This window comes from Cotesia typhae, unplaced genomic scaffold, assembly GCF_013202065.1.
Source record: "Cotesia typhae breed Kobodo isofemale line unplaced genomic scaffold, CoteBio_Ctyphae scaffold_13, whole genome shotgun sequence".
NCBI lineage: Eukaryota > Metazoa > Arthropoda > Insecta > Hymenoptera > Braconidae > Cotesia > Cotesia typhae.
In genome coordinates this window covers 14,801,860-14,820,766 of record NW_027423774.1, presented here as the reverse complement: position 1 = coordinate 14,820,766, position 18,907 = coordinate 14,801,860, and the positions used below count along the sequence as shown (strand labels likewise).

At 28.1% G+C, this 18,907-nt stretch overlaps 2 protein-coding genes across 7 annotated transcripts in view; one reads left to right on the top strand and one right to left on the bottom strand.

The window, feature by feature from the left end:
- Window positions 1-13,337, bottom strand: part of Wdr62 (WD repeat domain 62) — a 47,611-nt gene extending 34,274 nt beyond the window's left edge. Inside the window, exons 1-3 of one of the 6 annotated variants that reach the window (XM_074254594.1) lie at window positions 12,890-13,335; window positions 10,295-10,370; window positions 9,790-9,943 (exon numbers count right to left, since the gene is read on the bottom strand). In XM_074254594.1, the coding sequence (XP_074110695.1) occupies window positions 9,790-9,870 (81 nt within the window). In that variant the 5' untranslated portion in view covers window positions 9,871-9,943; window positions 10,295-10,370; window positions 12,890-13,335. Of the gene's footprint in view, window positions 1-7,302; window positions 7,852-9,789; window positions 9,944-10,294; window positions 10,371-12,889 lie in introns of those variants that run through there. The other 5 variants (XM_074254595.1, XM_074254599.1, XM_074254598.1 and 2 more) reach the window with 5 other exon arrangements.
- Window positions 10,229-18,907, top strand: part of LOC141534949 (uncharacterized) — a 206,498-nt gene continuing 197,819 nt past the window's right edge. The window contains exon 1 of the mRNA XM_074254605.1: window positions 10,229-10,319. Coding sequence (XP_074110706.1) covers window positions 10,232-10,319 — 88 coding nt within the window. The 5' untranslated portion in view covers window positions 10,229-10,231. The remainder of the gene's footprint in view (window positions 10,320-18,907) is intronic.

The following is an 18,907-nucleotide window of genomic DNA, read 5'->3' as shown; positions in this document are numbered from 1 at the left end:
AAATTGAAACATAAGTTTAATAAATTTGTCATATTCAATGATGATTAATATTTGTATATTATATTTTTAGGGACTGAATTAATTTTATCAGCTTAGTGAAAATTTAGCTTCAATAAAATTCAGAAAATTTTTCATAGAACATATTTAATATTAAATAATAAAAATGTGTTTGTTTTTTTGTACCATAATTTCTAAGATGACGAAAAATTTTTATCTATACTCAACAACGTAAACAAAATTTACTATCATATGTATGACATCGGCAAATATGCCTACAGCTAAAAATTCCAAATAAAAATTGATTTCTGCCTTACAAACATGTCAGAAAAATTGTAAAAAATAATATCTTAAAAAATGAAAAATGCTCCAAAACCCTATGTTTTTATATGCTGATGGAATTAACATTATCAAAAGTGAAATAAAAATAGATTTCAAAAAAATAATCTCAAATAAAAATTATGTCAAACATAATTCAAAAACAGTAAAAATATTAATTATAATTTAAACCTTAGGTAAAAAATCTTAAGCTTTAAAAAGTAAAACGGCGTACCATATAAATTTAGATATCTTTACTTTTGGATATCTCTAAATATTTACAAATATAAATTCTTACAATTTATAACAACGATGATTAAAAACGTAGTAATCACACGAAATAAGCGCTAAGAAATTTAAAATACAACAGATAACTAAAAATTAATTAATTTTCTTGTGACTGCTGCTCGCGGAAGCTTACAGTTATTTTTAATCGATTGTCTTTTAATTATAGAAACACACCAAGATTTTGCTTTTAATCGAGGTAAAAAAAATTTTTTACTTCCAGGAACTACCAACAGTTTCTGTGACCGCTGCTCCAGGAAGTTGTAAAGTTATTTTTGACCAATTGTCCTGTAAAATATATACCTAGATTAAAAGTCAAATTTCTGTAGGTTTTTAAAATAAAAGGACAATCGATCGCAAAGAATTGTACAACTTTCTGGAGCAGTGGTCGCAGGAGCTGTTGGTAGTTCCGGGTCTTCGAAAATATTTTTTACCAAGATTAAATCAAAATTTCTGTGGGTTTTTAAAATTAAAGGACAATCGATTAAAAATAACTGCACAACTTTATGGAGCAGCGGTTACAGGATCTGTTGGCAGTTCTGGGTACTTGAAAATATTTTTTACCGAAATTAAAAGCAAAACCTTGGTGTGTTTTTAAAATTAAAAAACAATCGATCAAAAATAACTGTACAACTTCCTGAAGCAGCGGTCATAGGAAAATTAATTAATTTTTAGTTATCTTTTGTATTTTAAATTTCTTAGCGCTTATTTTGTATGATTACTACATTTTTAATCGTCTTTGTTCTAAGTTGTAAGAATTTATATTTGTAAATATTAAGAGATGTCCAAAATCAATGATATCTAATTTTACTGGTCTATGTTTAGAGATGTCTTTAGTGAATTCTTAACTTAAAGTTTCCCAAATTTTAATGTTTCTATTTTCCGTGAGTTTCTTGATCTGTACAAATCATTGAAAAGCATTGTACGTGTGTACCAATAATGTATCATGAGTTATTGTTTTTTTTTTTTTTTTTATTTTGTTATTATAATTTTTGAAGTGAAACTTCTTTGCGCGCGTTGAGGGTAAAATTTCAAGGTCGCGTCACAATAATAATATTATGAGCGTCACAATAATCATAATATGAGCATTCACATTAAAAAACGCATATATGTACGTAGTTGGAGAGAAAAAGATAAAGATATAAAGAAATTCTATACTTTTACACTATAAAAATGTTATTTTCATGTGCACATGCGTTGTATTTTAGATTGTAGATACACTGCTCTTAAATGTTATTATTATGTATTTTATAATCTCGTGTTTGTTTATACTGTTTTATTAACGTTTTTATTCAGATATTTTAATATTCGACACCATTAATTAACTTTTTATATGAAAAATTTAGTCTGCAATTCAATAATAATCCTAATATGTCGACAACTAAATACGGAACCACAATAGATGCCATTTTTACACGATATTTAGAAAATATTGAAACAAGAACTTATGTTTCATATTTTAGTTACCATATAAGGCTTTAGTGACAACCATATCATTACAAATATCATCAGATGATGTTGTACATATTGAAGAAATAAATTGAAAGAATATGTGACATAAATAGTGTAAATTTTTCTTATTTAATCCTTTCAATACTATATATCAGTTAAATTCTTTCCATACGATATATGCAATAATCCTTTATGTACCTGTCTTTGATATCTATTAACTATTAATTAATGAATTATAAATTGAGTTTGCCAAAGAAGTTTCACTTCTAACATGTGTACTCTGTACACACGCTCTTTTTTTTTAATTATAAATTTAATAATATTTCAAAATTTATAATTAAAAAAATTATAATAACAAAATAAAAAAATAGAACAATAACTGATGACACATTATTAGTACACACGTATAACATAGGTATAGTTAAGAGTACTGAAAAATAGTACTCACTACGGAGCGCTGTAAAACCTTAGCTATTGCCTTAATGAAAAAATGTTGCTCATAAAAGTTGTTCCTCAAGAAACGATCTACAAAAATGGTCTGATTTAATTTTTTCGAAAAATGATAAAAAAAAAAAGTTATTTCGAAAAATAGAAATTTTTTTGTCGAATTTTTGAATATTTTTACTTATAACTTTTTCATTTATAGTTCTACGACAAAAAGTTACGAGGCCAAAGTTGTAGAAAATTTAATTTGCAACAAAAAATGTGAACAAATTTTTTTTATCAAATAAATAGTTTAAAAGATATATCGTAAAAACCATTTCAACCCCTATTTTCAAGATGGCGGCCGTGGGACAAGGATGGCGACCCCACAAACTTGGTTTTAGCTTTACATTGACCCCCCCAATACATCAAAAAAATAAAATTGAGTCCTCTAAAAAATGCAAGGTTAGGCCTAAAAAATGTAACATTTCAATGGACTATTAGCTTTTATGTCAAAGTGGAAGTCTATAGGACATTAAAGACGTTACGCTATATCAGCTGTGCTTAACTTTTAAAAGAAATTTCCTTATGTAAATTATTGTGAATACAATGAAAACTAACTAAGAGCAATGTGCTCTTTCCTTTTACATACGAAAAAATACAAAAATATATGGAAGAATACGAAGCGCAAAATATTACCGTGTCTCCGGATAATTTGATTGTGTCAATTCTCGGATTTAGTGGAATTGCATTCTGACTTTAACTGAGATACGTATTTTCTATGTGGCATTTTAATATTTTACGAGATTTTTCGCGGTAGTTCTATTGAACAATTGATGAAGAATGACTCGATAATGGTAGATTTGTTGATAAAAGAAGTCATTTACGAAATTAAAAGAAATTTATTGAGCGTTAAAAGTATATCAAATTTGTCGCGCAGTGCAACATTCCTAAATTATCATCTCTAACTTGTTAAGTTATGAGTTGAAAAATAAGAATCTTCAAAATTAGGTCACTTCCAATATTTCTGAACTAAGTGAATACCGTTTGTCATCAATTTTTACAAAAAGATTTTCATTATAATTTTCAGTTTTTCAAAATAATTGTAAGAAAATTACTGTTGTCATTTAATGAAATATTCGCTTCAACATAAATCAGGATAGGGCTTGCCCCCTTCATTATACTTTTAATATTGTTTATGGATAAATTTTGAAAAAATTACTACGTACTCATAAACGACACATGTAACTGTATGTATTTTAAAGTTTAAAAAAAATTGTAAGAAAACTAATTTTTTTGGTAACGTCGTCAAAATTAAAAACAGAAAATTAAGTGAGACAATGAAAAAAAAATATCTCAGGTAGAAAATAAATAAATTTTGTGTGCGCTGTCGCGACTGCTGCTGGTTGTATGCATATACCCTGATAGCCAAAGTTTCAGACCAACAAAGTTGATGTCAGATAGTTGCCACCAACTTAGCGACAACTTGCGGTCAACTTCCGAATTTGTAACTGTTGGCATTAAGTTGGCTACAAGTTTCTGAGAAAAAGAAGATCAATTTACTGCCGCAATATGTCGCCAAATTTCTTGAGAAACTTGTCGTCAACTTGATGTGAAAAAATTTCAGAAGCAGTTTTTGCCGAAAAATTGGTTAACAAGTTGACACCAACTGAGTTCTTTTCCAAGATTTGCTGCCAACTTGGTGACAAGTTGCGGCAGTAGATAGACAGAAAGTTGCGACCAACTTGGCTGTCAGGGTACCATCGTCACTTTGATATAATTTGCTAACTGCTGATACTCTCGCTTATACTTATAACCTCAAAGCTTGTTTACAATTAAATTTTATTTTTGTGTTTGTAATTAATATTGAAAAATTAATGTTTACTAAAGATTAATAAAAACAAATAACAATGAACGAAATATTCTTATCAGATATGATAATTGTGTATTTCATGGTAATATTGTTAATAATTTTTATTCAAGTACTAATAAAACTTTAGAATTTTACGAATCACCAAGTTTAGAATCAGCCGAAAATTACCGTGGCTAAATTTTCGGATGGTCAAGTTCACAAATCACTTATTTTACGAGTGTTAATTTTTACGATATCGTTATTTTAAATAAAACATTTTATTAAATGTAAAGATTTTCCTTTCGTTATGATTTAATTTTGAATATTTTTAATAACTCTCTTCTTTCAATTCGGTTATTTTCAGACTAGCGTTATATTTTGTTAATGCTGACTTTTTGAATTGATTACTTTATAAATGATTTTATTTAAGAATTTTCTTTTTAACAGATGGAATTTTTTTGTCTATTTGTACTACATGTATCAATTATTTTTAACATTATTTTACATATATCTTATCTCATAGAAATGATATTGTTACTTACATTTAATTAATTATACAAATCGCGAGATTTCTGTTTTTTTTGCTCTAAATTTAGAGTTTAGAAACCACCGAATTTACCGATAATGATTGATCCCTAAATTTGAAAATCTACACGAATTAATAGACACGACTATATACGTATTTACTTCTGATATAATAGTTGGCAATTGAATCTACTTAAATCGCTGAACGCTTTTGTCCTCTTTGCGATCTGTCAATCGTACGCATTTCCTACTTCGGTCTACAAGTACAAAGTATAGTTATTTTATCTTCACGGTTAAAGGGCCAATCATTTCGAGAGTTATGCTTAAATGCGTGTGCGTGAGTATTGGCGAATTGATTGATCGAGATCAAACTTTCGACATAATCGAAAAAGTTTACGGAATTTAAATTCTTTAAGAATTTGAAATGAATTGGTAAATTCAATTTCTAATCAAACTGTAACGTTTGCTGAACTTTGAATATCCCTATTCAATTGAAATTAAGTGATTCGTTTAAGAGTTATTCTTATTTTTATTCTAATCGCTTAAAAAATCAATTTATTAAGATTTATTAATATTCAATAAGATTCCGTGTTATGATGACATTTTCTATATTTTAGATAATTAATTTAATTCTGTTCTATAGAGCTTATTAGCATACATAAAAATTAATATGAAAAAAAACACAAAAATGGAATTTCGATATTTTCAACAATTGTTTATCTTAAACTCGAAATTATCTTAAATCGAAAATCTTTTTACCGTTCCATCTTTCAAAAAAAATAATAAGTTAAGAAAGTAGTGATGGATAATAAAAGAAAAGATATTTTTTATAATTTGACGCGATTTTCGATAAAAATCTGAAATTACAAAAACTTTGTCATTAACTTTAAGTTAACATTAAGTTTAAAGAATCTGTACTACCTCGCCGGTTCGAGTTACGGCTTAGCTGCAATAGACGCTTTTGTAGAGCATTCAATTCTAAAAAAATCCGTCCATGATCGAAACGATGCTATGATATGCCACTGAGATATAAAAATTTAAAGATAAAAAAATCTATTTCTGAATTTCTGTGTTTTTTTAATGGGAAATTTCCACACGCCTTGATCGAGCACTTAATATTAAGGGCTCTTAATATTAAGGGCCCAAACTTTGAGTTAATATATATATATATATATACGATATAACGCGCCTTGTCACGACGATAGCGTCGCTGATTTACAATGGATCTTTACTAAACTCAACATACTTATTCTACAGATAGATACCGAAGTCAAGTTCGAAGATGAGTTTAAACCGTCAAGTAATTTAGAAATGCCAGAATTTCAAAATTTCAAAAATTCAAATTTCTCAACTTTTTAACTTGAATAATTTTTGAATGGGATAACGTATTGAATCTCTGTGAATTGTTACTGAAAGCTCTTTAAATAAGCTTCAATTTGAGTACAGTCTTGAAATTAAGTGCAGTGGCTTTATTTTTAAAAGATTTTATAGTTTTTTTTTTTTTTTTTTTTTTAAAATACAATCCTAGTAATTTTTTTTTATTCATTCTGAAATTTACTTTCATTTCGGCTGCCGAATGGTCTTTTTTTATTATTCTTAAATTGATAAATTTAACAACTTTAATAAATAGAAAACTTATAGGGGACTGCTTGGTAAAAGACACCAAAAAGTAGTTAAAAAGAGGAAATTGTGAGACTCAGTATATTTGTCGATTTAATAAGAAAATTATTATTAGACGACAAGTTTGTAACAAATAACCAAGCTGACATTCCTTTAAATCATTATTATATTTTTTTGATATTTTTCAGTATGATTTATTAAAAAAATTTCATACTTGCTAAATTGAAATCTCCGAAATTAATAAATATTAAATGTTATTAGTAATTTCATATCAAATATTACTATTAGTATTTGTAGTTATTAGCAATGAATAATTTCAATAATTATTGAATGTAAATCATTATCTTCACATGTAAGTAATTGTCGTTCCGTGCAAAGATAATTTTTGAGTCTTATTATGAAGTATTTTTTAATATAATTCATATCTAAATACTATAAAAACAATCGAATTTAAAAGCAATAAATTTCGTTTTATTTTGTATGAGAGTAAAATTTTACTGTTTGTTTTTACACAAATCAGTATATCATGCTTATTTATATAAAATCCTACAGGACAAGTTTCATTAATGTTGATTCGCAAGACACGGTGAGTGAGCCAGAAAAGGATAGACGAGAATTGGGCCAAACACTGCCTACATCCTAGAAATAATCACCTTTCTCTCGAAATCAATTATAAAGTGTGGCGGAGGAATGCGTAGGATCTTTATCAAGGCTCATACCAGGCCTTGTTTTCTTCAAACATTTGCATCATTTGTATAAGTCGTTATAGTACAAACGTTGTAATGTTTTTATCTATATTATTTTTTCGAGATAAAGTTTTTTTTACATACATGATTTGATGGAATCCCTTCTTTTTCACGCGAGCCCAGAGTATTATATTTTTTTTCAATTAATGCCATTTCACTAGAAGTTATAATTGCGAAGTCGAAGTTTGAGAATTTTTACCATTGTAAACATTGACACTAATATTGTGAAGATTTTTTGTTGAGTATTTTACCATAATTTTTTATGTTTCACATCACACTCATTGACGATTTGTTTTATAAGGAAAAAAATGTACACATTTTCTTAATTTATCGTTAAAAGAAGTTAAAATAGTTTCGCTGCAAGAATTCAACACGACGGCTAGTTTCATACTGAACTACTTGGTTTCTCTCATTCTGTTAACATGTTGCCCCACTCTCTCAAACAAGTAATCTGTAAACTGCCGATTGCTGCATGCAGCTCGTTTATACGTGATGTCTTTCTGTAACTTCGTTTGTATATATAGTTAATAGTGAAGTTTATATCTTCCAACAAAACTCGTTTGCTGATACTTTTTTAAAAATTCATGCTTTAGCTTCCAAATCTGGTTCATAATTAGTTACTGAATTTAATCCCAATTTGGCTACAAAGTTGAAATCTTTTGCCTAAGGTTATTTATTAATTTAAAACATTTTTATTACTAAAATCATTGAAACATAAAAGTTATTTAAAGACTTTTTTTTTTTAGATAAAAACAATTACCGGTAGAAAACAAGATTGATTTTTATGATTTACACTACAGAAAAAACGGATGTTTCGAAACAATAAAATTTTTGCTCTGAATTCTCTACTCTTAGCTCGAAATTATTCTGTTTCTCAATTGAAAAAAAAGAATGACTCTTGAATTAAGCAAATAACTCTTATATGAACGATCAGAAAATTGTGAAGTTATCTTTTTTTAGTTTGCGTAGAAAATATTTATTCTTGATTCAAATAATTTTAATATGTTGAGCTAAATATTTTTTCAATTTGGAGCTAGATATAATATTTCAAATCAAGATAAAAATATTTTTCTGACAGAATTTTGTGTACTTAGCCCTTGTGTAAAAGCCCTTTTATTCAGTAAATTTCTATTCAAGATTATATTGGCTTATTTCAAACTTTGCGACCATCTTGAATTGAAATATCATTCACCTATCCTGAAAATATTTACGTAAAAAAATTATTAATAAAAAAAATTTTCTGTTATGCAGGGAATCGAACTTTCGATTTCCTCGTTCAAAGTTTCCAAAACGAATCATTTAACTCGTCGATCAAATAAAGAATTTTGGACTCTTACAGAGATTAAGGCTTGAGATTAAATAATCCTTGCGGCAAAAATTTTATAATCTTAATGAAAAAAATATTTTTTAATTTAATAAACTACTTTATTCAACGCATGCCCAATTTATTGGTTATTCTGAGGTCAAAATTTCGTAAGAGAAAGTTTTTATTTACTTACTCAAATTATAATCTTAAGCCAAAATAGATATGGATTGATTTGAATTTTTCTTGAAGAAAAAAATTTTTATTTTGTTTTAAATTATTGAAGGTCAGGTATGAGCTATTAGGAAATAAAATCTAAGTCCTTTGCAAGGCCGTGAGAGGAAGACAGTAATAGTTAAGCATAGCGGTTTCTGTATGCATTTTTTTCTACTATTTTACAGTTTCCTCCATGTAATTAAAAACTGACTACAGTTCCTCACTTTATGAGAAAGATGTATTAAAACTGAGAGTGAGAATTGACGGTCGAACCAGGAAAAGTTAAAGAATTAGTTTATCATACAAAGAAACCGATGACTTCTACGTGAAGTGAATAATTTCAATATTCAACAAAATTTTTACTTCAATAGACAGTATTAATTTTGATTTTAGATATCTTTTTTTCATACTACTGAATTAATTAGTTTCTCGGCTATATGTTTTACAAACTTTCGTGCAATTAAAAATGCAAGATTTTGAGTCGTGATAATTATCAACTTGTCAGGGTCAAACAATTCTGCTTGCTAATTTGTTTCGGAAATTATTGTTTTTTTGCGGTTAAAAAGTAAGTTTTTGCCACTCTTTTCATCAATTTTGAAATCGAATGAGTCTACCCTTAAAAAAATTGTGTCGAAGGTCGTAACATTCACATTCACAACAAATTCAATTAAAACATATCGTTTTCGAAATGTTTTCAAAAACTGATTAACAGTGCTTTAAGTTTAAAAATAACGGCAAGTTTTAAAGAAACAGCAACAGGGTCAACCATTTTTTAGATTTTTTTTCTTCATACACATGACATATTTAAATGCATAAATTTTCATTCAGGATAAATATTTGTAATTAATTGTCTGTACAAATTAGTTAAGGTTTGTCACCAGAAAAGTTTTTGAATACTGGAAAAAAAAAAAAAAAAAAAAAAATTAATGATTTTAAAATCCTCAAGCCTTAAGAATATTCTATTACTGTATAGTAGATTGAAAACGTTTTTAATGTGATAGTGAGTTTTAAAATTATTGTGTTAATTTCTATCCTTATTCTAGAATACTTACCCGATTTTGAATTCTTAGACTTTCTTGACCTCGTTTGAGACTTGGCGCACGTAGAACTTTGCTTGTCAGAGGTGGCTCCATGGTATGGTTTTATTATTTTGATTTTTATTTTAATCTTGTTACGATCCCATGTTTGCTTGTAAGTGATTTATAGCTGAAATAATATAACCAGAAGTTAGATAATTTCTATTTTATAAAGCAATCAGTGATGTAGTGTCTCAATTTGAAAAAACAGTGATTAAGAAATGAGTGTGAAGTTAGTCAATAGTCGAAATTCGCAAAAAAAATGGGACCTGATTCCTTATTGGTTAAAATTAAAGCGCGCGCTTAGCGCGCTATTAAAATTTCTAGTATCTTAAATATAAGATATTCAAAAAAAGATTTTTTTGTTAATAACTTTTAAAAAAAGTGTTTGTCGAGCGCGAAAATGTGTAAAAGATGTATGTGTGAGCTCACAGAGAACTTGGTAACAGGAAAATTTTTGAGCGTTTACGAAATAGCATACCAGGACTTCAAAAGCTGGAGATTCGGTAAGAACTTGATTTCCGAGAATGTGGGTGAGAAAAATAACTTGCCAGTTTCTGAAAATTATTGATTTTTTTATTTGAACGTGAAATTTATAGCTTTTACTGTTTACGATTAGTGTAGTTGATTTGAGAGAAATACCCTTTATATAAGTACAAATAAACAAACCCTACCTTTGTTATCATCAGTATAGATTCATCATCAAATTATTATTATTATCGACTCATTGCTTGATATAAAACCTTTCAACCTCTTATAAAATTTTTATACTTCTTATGATGATGAACGTTCTTATTGGTAAATAGTGCATTACCAAATTATCTATTGTATTAGTGATTATGTAAACCAATTTCATTTTATAGATACACGTCACAAATAATATGACTGTGTTTAAAGGACTTCTATTCATTCAATAGTCTAAGGAACGGTAAACCGTCCATCCGATTGTTTGATACACATTACTTACATTGCCGAAACGCATCAGTGATTAATTCTGTAATATTTTTTCATAGCAATGTAAAAAAATTTCAATACATTTTACAGGTAACAAAATTTTTATTACTTTAATTTTTTTGTATTCAAAGTATTTCTGATATTTATGGTTATTAAATTATATATCTCTAATAGTTCACAAGAAACAAAGAAAAATTCTACTTTTCTCAAGCTGATCGACGGCATTTTCTAAGCAGAAGAGCTGAATATATATATATATATATATTTATATATATATATATATATATATATATATATATATATATATATATATATATATATATATATATATATATATATATATATATATATATATATATATATATATATATACATATATATATATATATATATATATATATATATCGTGAAAGTAGTCAGAATATCTTCCTAGGACGTCAAAACGTCGAAATCTGATCGAATTCGATTTTCGAAAATCGGGGTGAAAACAATAACTTCCCGATTTTTTTAAATCATCGATTTTCTTAGCGGAAAGTTAATAATTATATGAGAAATTTTCTCGGAAGCTTTTATATTACTTTGGGTAATCATTTACAAGTGTCTACACGGAAAAAGAAAACTCGAAAAATTACAGTTTCAAATGTAATTATTACAGATTTTATAAGAATTACATTCTAGAATGTAATATTTACGTTGAAAGCTCTGAATATTAAATTAAACAATTGAATTTAGAAAAATGTTATTTCAAACTGTAATTTTTCTAGTTTTAATTACGACAGGACCGATTTTACATTTTATACTGTAATTTGTCGAGTTTTCTTTTTTCCGTGTACTATTTGAATTTTCATTTTTTTTTAATTTTGATATATTTTCTTTTTAAAAATACATGAAAAAATAAACAATTAATGAAAAAAAAGTTGACTCCAAATTTTTAAAAAACTTTAAAAAAAATTTATAAATTTTTTAAAAAATTGTGTTATTCAACTTTTTTTTTAAAATTATTCTTTTTTTTTATGTACTTAAAAAAATATATGTCAAAAACATCAAAAAAAGACAAAATAAAAATTTTATCCAAAAACATGAGAGCCAACATTTTTTCCAATTTTTTAAGGCAAAAGAATTCGAAGTATTAATTCTTATTAATTTTCGATATCACGACGATAAATCCGCCATAAAAATAAGCAGAATAAAAAAACTACCAAATGTTAATTTTTCACCTCGATATGGCCAAAAATGCGTTTGACTCCTCTTGTAAATAATTACCTTACTTTAAATAATACCTAATTTGAAAAGTGATAAAAAATTAAAATTCTTGAAAGTAGAATTAGCATGGCAAACCTATAAAACATCTTTATATTAGCGACAATCGTGTTTTTTAATAAATTTTATTAGTTTTATTAGTTTCTTGAGCGACGTCACAACCAAAAAAAATTTTTTTTTAAATATCTATGCAGTATCTTATTATAAATCGACAAATAATTTTTGATCTCTAAGTACAGTTTCTAATAATCTTATGAAAAATAAGATAATTTCACAACATTGATTAAAATATTATTTGTAAATTGAATTTGCTAAGTAGTCAGTAGCGAAGATATGGTTTTTGATTAGAGTTTAGTTGATTGATTTAAAGAATATACTCCGTCATCACTTGTTTATTATTGAATAGCGTTTAGATATTAACCCCCTTACAGGCAAACATCTAAACCGTATTCCTCTAACAGCAATAAGGGTAAAAAAACTAGTTCAATTTTATTTCAAGTATCCAATAAAGACAAAGAAATTTTTTTGTTTTTAAATTGATATTAGAATAATTCTGAAATAAATGAATAGTATAAAAATAACATTTAACATGAATAAAGCCTGTAAAAGTAATCGCATCTTAAATAAGTAATGGCATAGTACATTTAGCTTTTTAATTGAAAATTGTTCAGTTTCACGGTCATAAAAAGTCTTAAAATTGAATAATTGAAAATCTTCTGCAGTAAAAAACAAAAAAAAACCTGAATAAGTTGATTTTTTGATTATTTATAGCTAAAAAATTAGCTGACCGTGAAACTAAACAATCGTCTTATAATTGACTGAGATTCGAATTATTTTTCATGAAATATAAGGTTTAATCTACCTTAGTGATCACCGTATGCAGCCAATGTTGAGGTTAGAATTCCTGGAACATTCAGTAGTAGTCGTTTAACAATGATAGATATGTTATAGAACTGTTATTATTTAAGTGATCCATTGGCTGCGAGTTAAAAAATATCCACTACTATTTGTTCATATATATGCATTCAAAACTGTGTATGTACAAGCATAATCTCCAGATACACACACGCATACATACGTAATGTATTTATATGTGTTTAGCTGTACCTGTGTATTAATGTCCAAAAATGATATTGTCAAAGAATTAAAATGCAAAAATAATTTTTGAAAAAAATTGGCCGTAATGATCGATACCAATCACCCACAAAACTGAACGAGTTATTATATATTAACATAGGTATTCACACATTATTTACAATTCCTTTATTGTAATGTCAGTTTGATAACTTTACTTTCAACCTCTACATTCAGTGCTATCTTTTAAAGAATTGATATTCTACCAACTTGAATGTTCTTAAAACTCTAGTTAGATTTGTCAGGTGAATATTCCGTAAGTTATATATAAACATATTACGTGCTCTGATGAGCTGGTGTGGTCTGTTGGTAATATTAAGTGTATGGTAATAATAGAACGATTGTTGGTAAGAAAGGCTTCGTTTGTGTGAAGAAACGTTCATATACCCTGATAGCCAAAGTTTCAGACCAACAAAGTTGATGTCAGATAGTTGCCACCAACTTAGCGACAACTTGCGGTCAACTTCCGAATTTGTAACTGTTGGCATTAAGTTGGCTACAAGTTTCTGAGAAAAAGAAGATCAATTTACTGCCGCAATATGTCGCCAAATTTCTTGAGAAACTTGTCGTCAACTTGATGTGAAAAAAATTTCAGAAGCAGTTTTTGCCGAAAAATTGGTTAACAAGTTGACACCAACTGAGTTCTTTTCCAAGATTTGCTGCCAACTTGGTGACAAGTTGCGGCAGTAGATAGACAGAAAGTTGCGACCAACTTGGCTGTCAGGGTATATACCCTTAAACTTGTAGTTAAATTTGGGTAGAACTCTCCCTGATAGCCACCTTACCTATAACTTACTGTCAATCTACGTCCGCAATTTGAAGCAAACTTGACGGAAAGAGTTGGCAAAGCGAGCGATTACCTATTAGTTACCTATAACTTACTCTGCAAATAGACGTCAAAACTTGCTGTACAAGTATTTCAGTCAAATTGTAGTAAAGTTGAAAGGAAATTTAACTACAAGTTTGATTGTTAACTTGTATTCAAGTTGCGGCCGTAGATTTCCGTCAATTTGCTTACAACTGTTGTTGAAAGAAGAATTACCGCCAACTTGATGTATAAATTAACCGTAACTGCTGGAAGTCAACACTTACTGAGAAAGCGCTGGCTATCAGGGCTATAGCCATGAAAGTGATGACTTTAACAACCGATAACATAGGTTCCGATGACTTGAATTCCTATAGCCCAGATTCCGATTACCAAGATTCCGATAGCCAAGATTTTCGATTGGATATAACTCCGATAACCAAGAATCCCGATGAAATAGAAACCGTTAGCCTAAATTCCGATAGCCAAGATTTTCGATAGGGTATAATCCCATTAACCCAGGATCCCGATGGAGTAAAATTCCCAATGCATCTGCGAAAAACTTTTTATTCAGCTTTCATTTGGATACCCACAGAAATTTTTATGTATTTTATATATTTCACAAATATGGAAAATGTTTATAAAATATTTGAAAAAATTCGTGTGGGTATTAAAATGATAGGTCTCGATGAGCGAAACATCAAGATGATCTTATATCTTAATAAATATCAATAATTAAGTAATGAAGTTGTACTTTGTGCATTGATGATATTTTTAACGATAAAAGCTTATCATAGAGTTACACTTATCGAAATCTTTCGTTTAAATACACACACGAACTTTAAATGTATATTATAAATTTCACAAATATGAGAAATATCATATATATAAAATATATGAAAAAAATCGTGTGTGTACTCAAATGAACAGTTCCGATGAGCTTAACTTCAAGATGACCTTATATTTTTAAAAATGTCAATAATTAAGAAATACACACTGTAAATTCAAGTGTTTTGTTTCTATCTAGAAGCATTGTAGTCACTTTTAAAACACTTGGATTTACAGTGCAATTTGTAAAAATATAGATAAATTCAAATGTCGATAATAAATATGTTGGTGAAAGCAAGCTCGATTTTCTAGTATTCTATTTTCTAGTTTCCTTATTTTGAAAATAGTAGCTCACAGAATGTTAAATTCTCCCTGAGGCATGCATTTTTTCAGCCCGCATGACAGATCCAAATTCTTCGAGCACGGTCATGTCAATAAAAAAAACAATAGCTTCTTCCATTCTTCATCAATATTCTCTGGGGAATCGGAAGCTTCCTCTTCGTCTTCTTCATCAGCTAACTCGATCTCCAGCCTGCCGGACTCAACTTGTTATATCTACATTTCTGTCATCGGTCAAAGTGCTTTTGGATGAAATTAAAAAAATAATATTTTATTATTAGTTATTTTATGAACTAATTTAAAAAATTAAAATCTTAATAGTAGCTATGGTATATTTGAAAAATAAAATTTTATAAATTTTGAGTGATTAGTTTTTATATTAAAATAATTAAAAAATCTTAAAATGAAAAAAAATTCATTATTAATTTGGTGTTATACCTTTCAATTTAATTATTTAAAATTAATTAATTAATTAATTACAAATATAATTAGTTCTATACGAAATTAGAATCAAAATTTTAAAACTTTAAAAATTTTTTAAATTACTCCTTATAATATGCTGTCGTTTGATGTAAACAGTCTTAAAGTATTATGGAAAATATGAGCTGCAATCAAATAGCGCCACCTATCTGAATAAAAATTTTTTCGCAGATGCATTGGGAATTTTACTCCATCGGGATCCTGGGTTAATGGGATTATACCCTATCAAAAATCTTGGCTATCGAAATCTTGGTAATCGGAATTTAGGCTAACGGTTTCTATTTCATCGGGATTCTTGGTTATCGGAATTATATCCAATCGAAAATCTTGGCTATCGGAATCTGGGCTATAGGAATTCAAGTCATCGGAACCTATGTTATCGGTTGTTTAAGTCATCACTTTCATGGCTATAGAGTTCTACCCTTAAATTTCCTTTCAACTTTACTACAATTTGACGGAAATACGTGTACAGCAAGCTTTGACGTCTATTTGCAGAGTAAGTTATAGGTAACTTATAGATAATTGCTTGCTTTGTCAACTCTCTCCGTCAAGTTTGCTTTAAATTGCGGATGTAGATTGACAGTAAGTTAAAGGTAAGGTGACTATCAGTATATATATATACATATATGAAACATATATACATATATATGTAGGCAGATAAAATTTGAACAAAAATCTTGGTGTGCGTTATTGTGTACTTCAATTTTTTTTAAGTGTCCTAGTAGATACAATTTAGGAATTTCATAAAAAGTGAAATATTTCGTAACTACGCACACTAAATACGTTCCAAAATTGTTTCTTTTAATTTTTAAATTTACAAAAATTTTTTTTTAATTTTCGAAAATCATATACAACCATATCGGTTACTTGGATTTTTTAATTTTTTATTTTATATCTTTTTGTAAAGAAATAAAATTTCTTTTTCTTAATAGTCTTATGAACGTGGACTTGGCACGATTTTTTTACAGTGAAACTGTTTTTGTTCGGATTGTGAATTACTACTACTCCAAGATGTTAATTGACCGGATAATGGATCTATTCCTAAAAAAATTAGCAGTATAAATATTGATTCGAAAAATACCAAATCTAGTATTTATAAAGGTAATTGATAAGCACAAAAATTATTTTGAAAGTTATACCAGACAAAGTTCGGTCGAGAAATTCACCAATGGCTTCGATCTTCTCATTATCAGAAATAGCATTGTTACTACTACTTATAGATATTGTTTCTTCATCTTTTTATTCTTCTACTTGTTCTTGTTCTTCTTCTTTTAAACTAAGACTTAACTTCTTTTGACTGTAAATTAAACTTAAACTTTGACTGTACATTACTCGATGCTAACCTCAAAGAATTTTTCACTATGTGATTATTTAAATTAAATGGATTAGAGTACACGTTAAATTTTTTGGAGTTTAACAATATGTTGTATTATCGAGTTATTTATCTTCTCGAGTTATTTATGGTGACTAAATGATCAAATGAAAACATCAGCGATTTTGAATGTTTTTTATCCATTCTCAGTCAGCATCCAAATCAGAAAGACTTCTGGAAGAAGTCTTTTCAAAGACGTCCATAAGAAGTCTAAATATGATGTCTTAACGAATTCATCAATCAGAACTCTTAATCAAGAAGTCGACAGGAAATCTTTTGACAAACTTTGTAAGACTTCTAAAATATGAGCTCTTCAAGTAGTTTACTTACTGAACTCATAAGACATCAATAATCTGAGCTTTTTAAGAGGTCTTTTTTCTGACTTCGTAAGATGTCATGAATATGAACTCTGTCAGAGGTCTTTTTGCTGAGGTAGGATTGAATTGTATTGGCGCATGCGCACAACGATAGAAATTTTATTTTTATTTTTTATCTCTGTTTTAATATAACCTATAAGTGTATGGTACGTTTTCTGTTTACATTCAGCGTCGAATTGCAAAACTTTAATTTAGTGAAATCAATTAATTATTTATAATCAGTGATTTTGTAATTTGTAAATTAAAAGTTCTAAAAATAATGTAAGTGCATATTCTTAGCTAATTAATATTTGACTGTGTATGATATTTCATGTTTTTATCAGTGATAAATTTGAGAAATCATTCGATTTTAAAGGTAACGTATACATTTATCCAAAAATAAATATAAATTATGATTTTTTTAATTTAAAATATTTTTTCTCAAGATGTCTGAAAGAAAAAGATTCAGTGAACTGTCTAAGAGTCAGAAAAATCGAAGATTGAAAAAACGCTGTGAGCAGGCAATTTTGGAGACTGCACGTGCAAAAGCATCGGTTGATACTTCGTTTGATAATGATCCAGTTATTAATAACAGTGTAATGAACAACGACAATAATTATGACAGTGATGATTTCAGTTTACAGTCGATTCATTTAGATAATACCGTAACTGATATCTCTTTAAAGACTTACACAGATAATAATGATAATTCTCATTATACAACAACAAAAACAACATCAACAGTAACAGCAACAACTACTACAACTTCTATCACTTATAATAATAATAATAATAATTGTGATATCGAAGTACCAATTCCTTTAACCAAACAATTAGCTCAATGGAAATGCGAATTTAACATTACTCAAGCTGGATCAAGTGCTTTACTAAAAATTATTAGAAATGTGGAGTCAATAGAAGAGTTAAAAAGTCTTCCAAATGACAGTCGTACCTTAATTGATATTCCTACAGATACTACTATTCGTGAGGTTGCACCAGGAGAATATTTCCACTATGGACTGAAAGAAGGATTAATTGATTAATTAAAAATTGTCGATATAAAACAGATTACAGATATTATCCAGATTAGTATACACATTGATGGTTTGCCAATATCGAAGAGTTCAAAACGACAACTGTATCCTATACTGGGAGAAATTTTTCCAAAAGTCTCTGTACCATTCGTTATTGGTATATACCATGGACTGAACAAACCAAATGACTAATGAATTTCTTCAAGATTTCATTAATGAGTACAAAAATCTGAGAGAGGAAGGTTTCGAGTATGATAGTCATAAATTTAAAGTAATTATAAGGGCTGTCATTTGTGATTCACCAGCGAGAGCTTTTGTAACCTACACAAAAGGTCATGGTGGTTTTTATGGTTGCGGTAAGTGCATTCAAGAAGGAGAATATAGTGACCATCGAATGTTATTTCTTGATATGGATGCACCATTACGCACTGACTCGAATTTTATAAATCGTTTAAATGAAGATCATCATTTAGGAAAATCAGATTTTGAAGATATTGGTGTTGGTATGGTGTCTCAATTTCCAGTGGATTAC